At 35.6% G+C, this 12,396-nt stretch overlaps 1 protein-coding gene and 1 pseudogene across 1 annotated transcript; both read right to left on the bottom strand.

The window, feature by feature from the left end:
• Positions 1-1,211: 1,211 nt before the first annotated feature.
• On the bottom strand, positions 1,212-3,766 carry LOC132172378 (glutathione S-transferase-like; annotated as a pseudogene).
• Positions 3,767-4,826: 1,060 nt separating this feature from the next.
• LOC132172377 (glutathione S-transferase F13) lies at positions 4,827-6,799 on the bottom strand. The gene is made up of 3 exons (XM_059583864.1): positions 6,441-6,799; positions 6,252-6,300; positions 4,827-5,374 (listed from the first exon to the last, which is right to left on the bottom strand). The coding sequence occupies exons 1-3, from the start codon at positions 6,585-6,587 to the stop codon at positions 4,914-4,916; spliced, it is 657 nt and encodes a 218-aa protein (XP_059439847.1). The 5' UTR covers positions 6,588-6,799; the 3' UTR covers positions 4,827-4,913.
• Positions 6,800-12,396: the final 5,597 nt, after the last annotated feature.

Raw genomic sequence — 12,396 nt, 5'->3', positions numbered from 1 at the left:
TTTATTATTTATTTTTATTTAAATATAAAATAATATTTTATTATTATTTTTAGTTAGTGGTCATGTATCTTATTTGTGACTTTAGGATTTCTAAGAACAAATTCTAGCCATGAACTGGAGATGATCCTATTCCCCCCTGGTGCAATCTCAAACATGTTCTTTATTAATACTAACATTAGTAATAATATTAATAGCATATTTATGAAGTTGATCCATGCATGTAATTTAGGTTAATCTACAGAGTCTCCTCAAATGTAAAATCCCTACTCATAATAAATATAAGTGATTTAAAGTTAAAACCCCACAACTTGTATGATTTCATCCCATATGCATGATAAAATAAATAAATTTAAAATTTAAAATTTAAAATTTAAAATTGGATAAAGTTTTCCTCTAAACTGGTTCCTTCAACCTAGTTTATAAAAGTGACATGTGTGCCTTAAACATGTGAGATACACATGTTTTTTTAATAGCAGAGACAAAGTTGAAATAAATTTTATTAAAAACTCATGTGGATCTCACATGTTACTAAAAAAAAGGGACACATGTCATTTTTATAGAATAAGTTGAAAGAAATTCTTTCAACTCAGTTTGGAAGAAAACTTTGTCCTTTAAATTTTTTTTTTAAAAAAAAATTAAAAAGATTAACAGTAAGCTCAAGTCAAGCTTATCATCTACATATATAAACATATGCAAGGCAATGACATTTTTAAAATGGAAGAAATTAGTAGACCTACCTAACCAAATATTTTCGGAGATTATCTAACATTCAATTGATTCATCAAATAGTGAGCCATATTTATTGCTTTTGTCCAACAATATCGATTTAAATAGTTGGATACTAGAGAATGGTTGAACTTTTTATAAAAATGACATCTTCTCCATGTGTGAGAAATGCAAGTTTTTTTTTAATTACAATGATAACGCTTGAATAAATTTTATTTAGAAAGCATGTGTTGTTCATATACTATTTAAAAAATATATATTTCTCACATGAAAAAGTGACATGTGTTGGAAAAAATTCTTCCAATTCAATTTGAAGAAAAACTCTTCCCTCACAAGTTTCTAGCTAATTTCTATCCTTCCAAAAATAAATAGAAGTAGCGAAAGAAATATATATCTCAGACCATAATGGAGAGTATTACAAGCAACACTTGCATCAATTATTCTTAGTCCATATATATATATATATATATATATATAGACTGAGCCTAGGCTCGTGCCTTATGCTTCATCTCAAGCACCTTGACCCATGCAGGCCGAGCCAGGATCTGAGAGCACCATGATTTCACATGAGGTCTCGATTCAATGAGCTTCTTGGCTGTCGTTCCCACAAGGCTCTGCAAATTCGGGAGGTGAAGCATATCAGCAATGGTGTATCTATCAGATCCCAAATACTTGGATTTTGCTAGCCGAGCTTCATACACATCAAGAACATTGCCTAACTCGGCTTCAGCCTCAGCCACCACACCTTGGTCTGGAGCCAAGCCATTCTTCGGCTTAATCACCATCTCATGAATTAGTTTCAATGCTGCTGGCTCAAACTGGTGACCCTCAACGTCTATCCAATTGCCTACTACCGCCTGCTTCTTGGCGTCCAGTGGATAATCTCTTCTCCTTTCTTGCCATACTCAAAGCTCGTGCATCTTATTATTGCTCTTGATTCTATAATTAATCGGTTGCATTAATTGTAGTTAGCCGAAGTAATTAATGTAGCAAACTGAGCATATAAGGATCTCTTTGCAATTTCAAAAAAATTGTAGGTTCTCAAATTACGAAATTTAGGCCGTTTTCAAGCATCGAAGACTTGAAAAATGTCACTTATAAAAAAAGTTGCATGTTATCCCGACAACCAAATAGGTTTGTTTTTCACTTTCGTAAAAACGCTTTTTAAAAAAAAAAAATTCAAAATACAGTTTTTTGCACAAAAATTTTTTACAACATAAAGAGCAAGAATTTAATGAAAATATATTCAACTCTCAACAAAAAAATGCCATATTTTCAATATGTGGCATTTTCCAAGCGGTTTTTGATGTAAAAAGAGAAGGCCTAAATTCCGTAATTTGAAAAAATTGTAGAGGATTATGATGAAATCAGGGTATGCATGGCTTTCCGAATTGCTTGATGCCACGGTCCTCGTATACGGGAACCTGACCAAATGGCTACAAAATAGATGAACTCTACAAGTTAAGCCATTGAGATGCCTTTATATACTTTTCTTGCTTCTTGGAAGAGAAACTATATAACCCTAGCTTAATTAACCAAATACGCATGCCCTTTGCTAGGGGTGCAAAGGCGGGCGGTTTTTAACCGTCCGCTAACCGCTAACCGCTATAACCGCCAACCGCCTAACCGCCTAACCGTCTAACCGCATTAACCGCTAACTGCCTAACCGCCATAACCGCCTAGCGGTTAGCGGTTAGCGGTTATTGGGTCTACTAACCGTAACCGCTAACCGCTAACCGCCTTTTTATATAATATATTTTTATAATTATAATTATAAAAATATTTATACATATAACATAATCACTTGATCATTAAATCACAATTTTTTTTAAAAAATAATTAAATCACAATTTGAGTATTAATATATTATCACTATAATTTATATGATTATATCATATAATCACTTGATCATTAAATCACAATTTTTTTTAAAAAAATAATTAAATCACAATTTGAGTATTAATATATTATCACTATAATTTATATGATTATAGTGATAATATATTATTACTTTTCTTCTTTTGATGTCCACAGGATTTGCTAGAGGACCAAATGAGAAGATTAATGAAGTTTTAATGTTTTATTTGACTATTTGTATCATTTAATGTTTTATTTGAACTTATTTTATATGCTTTGTGTTGAACTTTTTTATATTTTTTTTTTATATGTTGTGACAGTTATCTGAATTTTGAACTTTTTTTTGTATGTTGTGTTGAATTTTTTTTTCCTAAAAAAAAAAAGTTAACGGGTTATGATTTAATATTTAAGGAATTTTTTTTTTAAGTACAAGTAAATGTAAATTTTGGGTCAAATATTTTTGATTTTTCAATATGGGCTCTTTTTATAGCAATTGAGCCCAAGAAGATATTAAAAATACAAGAAAAAAAATGAGGGTAAAAAAAAGCCCAAAAAAATAAGCAAAAAAAAAAAGCCCAATTTTAAAAAAGCGGTTAACGGGCGGTTATCTATTTCACTAACCGCTAACCGGCCACTAACCGCTAACCGCTAACCGTTAGGCGGTTAGCGGTTGCGGTTAGTGAAATTTACTAACCGTTAGGGCAGTTACGGTTAGCGGTTATTGCCACTAACCGCTAACCGTAACCGCCTTTGCACCCCTACCCTTTGCCATTAGAAAGTTTACATGGCATCACATGCATGTGTATGCAATGACATGATAAAAACCAATCAACAAGAATGTTAATAGTGATATTACTTGCTTGCTCAAAACTGAAGGCATGGAAACATAATTATCATTGCTGAATTATGGAGAAAGTAGTGCAAATTAAGCCCGGGACATGCACTAATTAACTTACATTCATAGAAAGAAAAGGTTTCTTTTTGTGCTCTCCCGCATCCATTTTGACTGGAACAAACTCAAAATCAAGATCATGCTCAAAGAGGCATGCCAGAACCTTCAATGTGGCCGGCGAGTTGAGGCTGCCGTAGACTTTCCGGTTTGCCATATACTTTGGCTGATCACCCTTATACAAGAGGAAAGGATTCAAGAAAGGAGGGATAGCAAGGAGATATATTATTTCTAAAAACCTTATATAGCTAATTAAGAAGAAATGTATATTCCTACAGAAACCGATGTACAATAGATCGGGCATTTGATTATATAAATAAAACTACAAACTTTGAATGCTAGATAGCGCGTGAGGATTAGCTGGGGGTGGAGTTGTTAGATAGGGATTAATTAAGTTCTATAGTAGTTGCTCTATCTAACACTCACGTTTTATTTTTGTAATTAAAAAAAGTTAATTTCTAAAAGAAAGAACCCCACAGGGCCGGACACAACGACAATAAAATACCAAAGCATGACCAAGCAAACATGAATGATTTGGGTATGTTATTGTTTTGTTTGGGCACGTAGAGTACTTTCTGCTTTCTTTCTTTCTTTTTCTACGCAAGACAATTTACTTTCTGCTTAACTCATTTATCTTTATGTTGTTTGTTGCATTGGCCATAGCCCCTAGGGCCCTAGTATTTTCCATCAAGAACACTGGGTCAGGTTCTTAGAAGCCTAGTGTTCAATTGACATTAAATCAAAGAATAAAAGGTATTAATTGTTTATGACCCGTGAATATTGTAGATTCAAAGTGGGTCATGCTTCAAATACCGCTTTGCATTGCCATTTCTTAAACGACGTTTAAATATAGAAAAATATATATAAAACTCTAGAAATGACATCATATATAGTAGGTTCTTACCGTATTATCATAGAAATGGCGTCATTTTAGTGTTTTTTTTTTTTTTATTTGTAATTTCATTTTATTTTTTTTAATCTTTTTCCTTTTAAAAAATTAAAAAGCAGTGAGCAATAACTGCTAGCCCTAGCCGCTAGTTAACCGCCTAAGTGATTAGTGGAGGCAATTAGCCGATTTTACTAATTAATTGCCTAGGCAATTGCGGTTAGCGGTTTTAGTCAATAACCACTAACCTGTAACCGCATTTTAATGCCAATGTCACTTTTACTTAAATGAACTAAGAATCTAAATCGTCATTTGCAACGATACTAACAAAGTTGTAATCAGGAATATTATAGGATTCATCCCAAATAAAAGAGAATTTTTATAATTCAAACAAATAACAACCAGACAATAATAATTTTTATAATTCAAACAGATAACAAGCAGCACAAAATAAGTTTTTCCAAGATGTTGGAAATAGAAACCCTAAAAACTTTATCATTTCTTCTCACCAAAAGTCATACCCTCAGCCACTTTCTTGAAAGCAGACCTAGAAGAAATGTCCTCCCACCATGCCTTAACATGGGGACGATCATTGACCAGAGAAGCCCATGGAGTCTTCATGAAATAAAAAATGTAAGGAAAGTTGTGGAGATCAGCCAGGCTAAAGAAATCACCAGCCAGGTACTTGGTGCTGCTCAGCTTTGACTCATAAACATCAAGCACTTTTCCAAGCTTTTCCAAGTTGGTGTCAATGACTGCCTGGTCGGGTGTGTTCCCAAGCAGAGGAGCCACCAAAGATTGGTAGACAATGGGAGAGATTGCAGGCTGAAAATTCTGGGATTCTACCTCTATCCACACCTTCACTAATGCAGCTTCTTTTGGGTTTTGGTGCCTTATCAGATCAGGGCCAGTTTCCTTGAATTTCTCTGCTACATATGATGTAATTGCCCTGGATTCTGTGTTATAATTAAAATGAAATTATGCACTATATTAATTAAGGGTTTTTTTTTTTTTTACTAAGGACAAGATTTGAACCTGAAACCTATAACATTAATCTGACAGCTCCACATCCCATTGAGAAAACCAAAAAATACTTGTGGGGAAAAAGTCAAAGAATTCAGATCTTGTTTTATTACTTTGAGTTCTCTTTTAAGTTTCAACTTATTTTCAAATATCTTAATTATGTGATTAAGTTCTGTCGGCCTAATGATCTCTAGCTAGCTCTACCCTAATGTGTCTTGGAGACACAAAGAAGGCAAGCCTCTCATTTGAAAAAATAAAAACAAGAAGCTTACAGCAATCACGATTTAGAGAGTAAATCCACTAATAATAAAAATATTATTTCTTCATAAATTAGGAAAAAAGTTATTATCTATAGAAAATGTAAAAATACCTTTTTTTTTTCTTTCTTTATTTTTTTTAAGGGGGAAATGCTAAGTCTTGGTGTTCTCCTAATTCTTAGTCCTAAGTTAATATTATTTTATAAATAGAAATAGGAGTAATTTTTCTTTTTTCTTTTTTATAAAATAATATTTACTTAAGACTAAAAGGACACTAGAAGAACACCAAGACAGAATCTAGCATTTCTTTTTTAAAAAAAAAAAAAAAACCTTTATTTTTCAACATTTCCTCAAAATGCAGTCTCTAAAAAAACTCGGCAACTGAACCCTTTGAAATCACCGGCCGTTAAATTCAATGAGACAAAAGCATAAGAAGTGCACAATATTCCGAGCTCAAACGTTAACACAACTTTTGACATTGCTAGAACCTTAGACAGTCGTAAATGTGAGAGGAAAAAGAAAAAAAACAAAAAAAGATGAGGTGAAAACTTACCGAAAATAGTGAAATCACCATCTTCTAGCACAGGAATCAGGCCAAAGGGCTGCAAAAAAAAATTTGAAAAAGAAAAAAGAAAAAGAAAGAAACCATTAATATATATTAACCAATTTGAAAACACAATGTAGAGGAGAAAAATGAGTGCAAAGGAGTAAGATCGAAAAGAGTAGATAGATATGTATATACATTCTTAGCGAGAAAAGAAGGCTGCCTGTTTTCTCCGCCGAAAAGGTTAACCGGAACCAGCTCAAAATCTACACCTTTCTCGTGGAGGCACACCAACGCGCGAGTGGTGTTTGTGGACACGGGAATTCCATAAAGCTTGAGACCCATTTTCTTATCACAAAACACAAAGTATATCAAGATTCAAGAGAGATCGAGATGTATGAAATATATATAGAGGAAGCTCTTTATATATATATAACTATTTTTACTTTTATATCATGTATCATACTTTTTAAAAGACAAAAAGTTATTACCATCGAGGGTGGTGGCTCAATAGCCTAAGAAAATTCTTAAGTAATTAGACATGTATTAGAGTATAAGTTTGAATATCTGCAATGGAGAATTCTCACACATACATGGCTGTAGTATTAACTACCTTAAATTCTTATTAATGTCCTAGTGAAGCTAAGTCAGATTATGATTTAATCGAACTTGAGAGAACACCTACAATTCTTACAGTCTAAGCTCAAAACTTACATGCTACATTCGAGGCTGGAGGCAGAATTGATTGCATTGTTGATCAATTAATTATGAAATCATGCGAATCCTATTAATACGATTAATTTGTACATAGGAAAAATAAACCCTGCAGGTTAATTAGAATATTTTATTAGGGTATTGACTTGGTCTCTTCAAAATTTCACACCATCTCTATTCATAGAATCACATTCATTTTACGGTGAATAATTCTTTTTCTTTCGCGGTAAAAGCAGAAAAATGTACTACTTTTCATCTTCTTTACAAAGCGACAATTGCTTCTCTCTCTCTTTTTTTTTTTTTTAATTTAATTTAATTTGGATCCTTCAGAGCTTCACATGGTTGAATGCAAGACCCTATGCTACATAGACTACAGAAAAATGTCCTTACTACTATACTACCTACTTCTTTATATATATATATATATATATGACAAAAGTGGCCATCCGACCCTCACTAGATGAGGGGAGGATGCCCCTCCTATGAGCGAAAAATGTCCTCTCTATGGGGAATTAGAGATGGTGTATATCTGATAATTATTTGGAGGGTAAATTTACACTAACTTATTTTAAAATGGAAGGAAAACCTAAGATTTAATTGTTGAAAACTAAAGAAATAAATTGAAATTACATGAAAATCTAGGGGGTAAGTTTGATTTTGTTAGATAAATAAAATAACTTGGATTGGCGCGGTAATCAATAAATAGTATATATATATATGAAGTGATGTCAGAATTACGTGAGATTGCATTGGCTGAAGTGCCGAAACAGTCGCGGAAACTTGTTGCCCAAGACAAGTCAGAAATGATTCAGTCAAACCACATATTTTAGTGCACTCGATTTAAAATATATATCTTCTGATGTGTTCTCAATTTCTAACATTGATTTCCAATGACATGCACTAACTTAACCCACTGTTTTATGGGTTATTTTTTCCTTATTTACTTTTTTGTTTTTAAATGTTGTTTACGACTTAACCCAGATTGTTTGGGCTTCATACTTTTTGTCTATGTTCAAAATTCATTTTTGGTTGTTCTTTCTCTTTTTAGTTTGTTTCCTTAGAAGCCGAACTAGATCAAAGTTGTTATTTTTTAGTTGGTTCGGTTTCTTTGAAAGCTAAACTAGATCCAAGTTTATAAGGGTTTATTTCTTTTACTTCGGATTGTTTTATCCATCTTAGTGGGTTGCCATTTTTATAGGCTGCATTCCCAAGTTACTTTTCATCTTAGGAATATTTATTCCTTCTACTTGCTGTTTTTCTAGTTTATCACAATCCTACGCTGCATCAGTTGGTATCAGAGCCCAAGTTACTTTCCATAAATGGGAAGGGGCAACCATATGGCAAACATGAACAAAGTGCACATGCACACAGAGACAACACGTAAGGAACAACTGGCGATTCATTTGCGGCACATGGAGGAGAGGTTTGGTGGTGTAGCCATGCAAAAGAGGAAGCGTGAGTGCACCCAACACGGGGTCCTTACCGATCACTTAGCCAACATGGATAGTTCGAGCGTTCATCGTCGTCAACCAAAACCGCGATACGCAAGGGCGGAAAACAAATTTATAGCAGAATGTTAGCAACACATGGAGGAGCAAGTCAGGACTATGAGGGATCAAATCGAAACCCTCACTACCCGATTATCCGACATGGGTGGTCACAATGAGAATGGATCCGGAAACCCTTTTGCGGAGCGCCGAACGCACGGAAGTCAGCACCATGCACAAGCTCATGCCAATAGGTGGGAGAACGGGTTCAAACTCAATATTTCAGAATTCCAAGAGAATGTACAACCCAAAGAATTTATGGATTGGATGTTGAATGTTAAAGAGGTTCTTGAATTCAAAGAGGTGCCCGATGAACGACAAGTCTCTTTGATGGTAAACACATTCCGGGGAAAAGTTACTGCGTGGTGGCAACAACTGAAGCAAACTAGGGTGCAACAAGGCAAATTGAAAATCAATAGTTGGGAGAAACTATTGAAATATATGCGAGTCGCTTTCTTACTCCATAGTTATACCATGGGCCGAAAATCATAGAATTGGAGACAATGGTCTATAGCCGTAACAAAGAAAATAGAAAAGTCCTACAAAAAAGAGGTGTCTAGGGAGGCGGCAAAGGTCAAGCATCAATCGATGTCCCGATACATTGGAGGTACTTGCCGGCAATTTTAAACTACATGCACCATGGGAGGGCAATGGGGCCAAGCTTGTCATCGATCCAAGGAGTGTATGAATGTAGTTTTGGAAGAAGCAGTTCGGAAGCTAGGGCTCGAGACCAAGAGGCATCCTACTCCCTATCAATTGGAGTGGCTCACGAAAGGAAACGAGGTAAGGGTATCTAAACATTGCCAAGTGTCTTTTTCTATTGGAGCTAAATGTGTCGATCATGTGTGGTGTGACGTAGTCGACATGGCTACATGTCACCTATTATTAGGCAAGCCGTGGCAAGATGATAAAGCTGCTATCCATGATGAAACAAAGAACACGTACAGCTTCATGGTTGGTAAAATCAGATTGACGTTGCTACCTAGCCAAGGGGCGGAGCCAAAACCTTTACAAGGGGATGATCAATCCTTTGTAGCAAAGCGGAAGTTGACGGGTACAGGAAGTAGCAATAAGGGGGTTATACCGGAACCGGTAAAGGAGGTGTTGGAGGAATTTGTCGACGTGTTCTCAACTAAATTATCAAAAGAGATGCCCCCATTGTGAGGCATTCAACCTCAACTTGATTTGGTGTCGGGGTCTAACCTTCCTAATCATCCGCATTACAACAAGAGCTCTAAAGAGCATGACGAATTGAGACGACAAGTGGAAGAGATACATCTTTCAAAGTGTATTGCAATTTTTCACGAAGAAGAGGAACCCTTGAAAGAGGTAAATCTTTCGAATAGTTTTGCAATTTTTTATGACAATTCTACACACCATATGCTTGATAATAGCCCCGAGGATAAAGCCTTTGATTTGAGTGTTGCGCCAATTAATTATGTTGATTTCATCGGGGTAGATGCCATTTTGTCAAATTCTTCTAACCAAATTTGTGATGAGATCTATATGGCAAAGACGGCTTTTCTATCAAAGAGTGAATGGGTCTGTGTGAGTACTTTGGGAATTCTCATAGCATGTGGAAAGGGCAAGGCACGAGAAAAGCATGGCGAGTCTACACGGCGAGGTGAGGTGCAGGGCCATCAACATAATCGTCGCAATCTGCTGATGATTAGGGCCATCACATATATTACGGGGTGTGGCATTGTGGTGATTTTGAGGAGATGAGAATGGAATGAGTTGACGGGGCATCCGAAAGACCGTGGAAAGAACCGGCCGAATTCGATGACGAATTCTCTCCAACCTGGGGAGAATGATGTAGATTAAGGAACCTAAAAAGGAAGTTTCTGGAAGTTGTGTCCGGACACGGGTCCAGCCTGTCCGAACACACCCCAAATATTAAAGTGTCTGGAAGTCGTGTTCGGACACGGGTTTAGCCTGTCCGGATACGCCTCTATGTTATCTTATTTTTATGCATGTTTTGTTTACGTGTCCAAACACAGGGTATATCCTGTCCGGACACCATTCGTAGATTTACAATTCCGACTCTAATTCGTAGTTTAATTAGGTTTAAGAGTCTTGAGGTTATAAATACATTCTTATAGCCTCCAGAAACGCAATTTATGATTATGATTTAGTTTTCTTCAATAAGAATATTTAGAGTTGAGTTTATTTATGATTTTTCTTTAAACCCGAGATAGCATCTATTGTTTATAGAAGATTCCTTTGATTTTGTTGATAGTCTCACAATTTTAAGAATATTTATCCCTTCTACTTGCTGTTTTTCTGATTTATTACAATCCTACGCAGCATCAGTTTCTCACCACATTGCTGCCTGGAAATCAAACACGGACTGCATGAATGATTGGTTCCCCAACCCCACCCCACCCCCCCCGGCGAGCACCTAGGGGATATCTCAAAGCAAATTTTGATGTGGTTACTAGACCTCAGTTTGCAGTTGCTGCTGCAATTCTTAAAGACTACCATGATGAAATCCTTGCCGCTTGCTCCCTAAGGCTCCCCCACATGGACGCAAAGCAGGGTGAAGCCAAAGCCGCTCTCCTAACAGTGCAACTTTCCTCAAATTTTGGTTTTTCCCCCTCATCCTTGAAGGTGATTCTTTGGTCACCATTCTTGCCATCAACTCTCCCCACCTTGCCACTAAATGGGCCTCTGCCCAAGCTCCTGCCGACATCAACCAGCAGTTCCATCTCTTCCCCAATTGGATTGCCTTAAAGTCATCCTGATGTGCTAATTTTTGTGCACACCATACCACTAAAGGGCCTCTTCGAACCAAGTGTTTGGAAGCATTCACAATCATTCTCCCATTTTATATTCTTTACGTTTTAGGAACGGGAAAAACCCTCCATTGTAACCCATTTTCATTATATTGAATTAAAATAAAAAAATAAATAAAAAACTACCCCCAAGGCTTCTATTATCTCTTACCCATTAAGCTTCAAACCAAAACGGTTTAGGCAGATTCCTATAATTCGCTCCTACATTCAGAACTATAGGAGAGTAGGGTGTAGTGACATTTCATAACTAGGTGTTCAAGTGTTTCAGGCTTTTAGTAGGATAGGTCCTATTCATCATTTGGATCTAACAGGGGAGATGCTTCAAGCTATTTCCCAAATGAGAAATGTTGTGCTAAAGATCCAAACAATTTCATCCACAACAATATTTTACAGAAGATGAATGTTGAGGATAAAATCAACCGTATCACCATCAAAATGCAGATGTTTATCCATATCCTGCCCAATCCATTTCCCATCAAGTGTGTCCCCATCATTGACAATGTAACAGCTTCCGCTATCAATTAAACTTAAATAATAGAGCCAAGAAAAATAAATTTCAAATTTTCTTGCAGCCTAATGATGATAATATCCATAGTTTTTCTCTGACCAAAAATTATTTGAATATGAAATGTCGAACCTGCACTAATTGGTTAAGCCTGGCAAATAAATCTGATAAGTGAATATTCTCAAATGCTATTCAAGGATCATAATATATTTTTCAAGCAGACCACTTGCATTTACAAACTTGCTATGAACAGATTGAGACAGATGTTGCAGTCATTTTTCCCTTAATTTTGGAAGACCAGTAAGGCATGATTTACACTCATATATATATATATATACAGCATGATTACCAATATCCTAAATCAGGGAGAAATAAGTAAAAGAATATTTATTATATGTAGCCAAGATACATATCATACACTATCAGAAAGCTTCTTCTGGCTTCAGAAAGTTGTGATATTCCAGCTGTGTCATCTCTCCTCCATTCGATGAGTCAAATTCACATCGATAGAAGCTGCATATTCATTTAGTTACATATAAATAATTCCAAGTGTCAGACATTTAAACTTAACTATATGAACTATTAATTTGTTT

Source organism: Corylus avellana, chromosome ca2, assembly GCF_901000735.1.
Source record: "Corylus avellana chromosome ca2, CavTom2PMs-1.0".
Taxonomy (NCBI): domain Eukaryota; kingdom Viridiplantae; phylum Streptophyta; class Magnoliopsida; order Fagales; family Betulaceae; genus Corylus; species Corylus avellana.
Note: the sequence above shows the minus strand (reverse complement) of the source record. Positions and strands in the feature narration are given on the sequence as shown.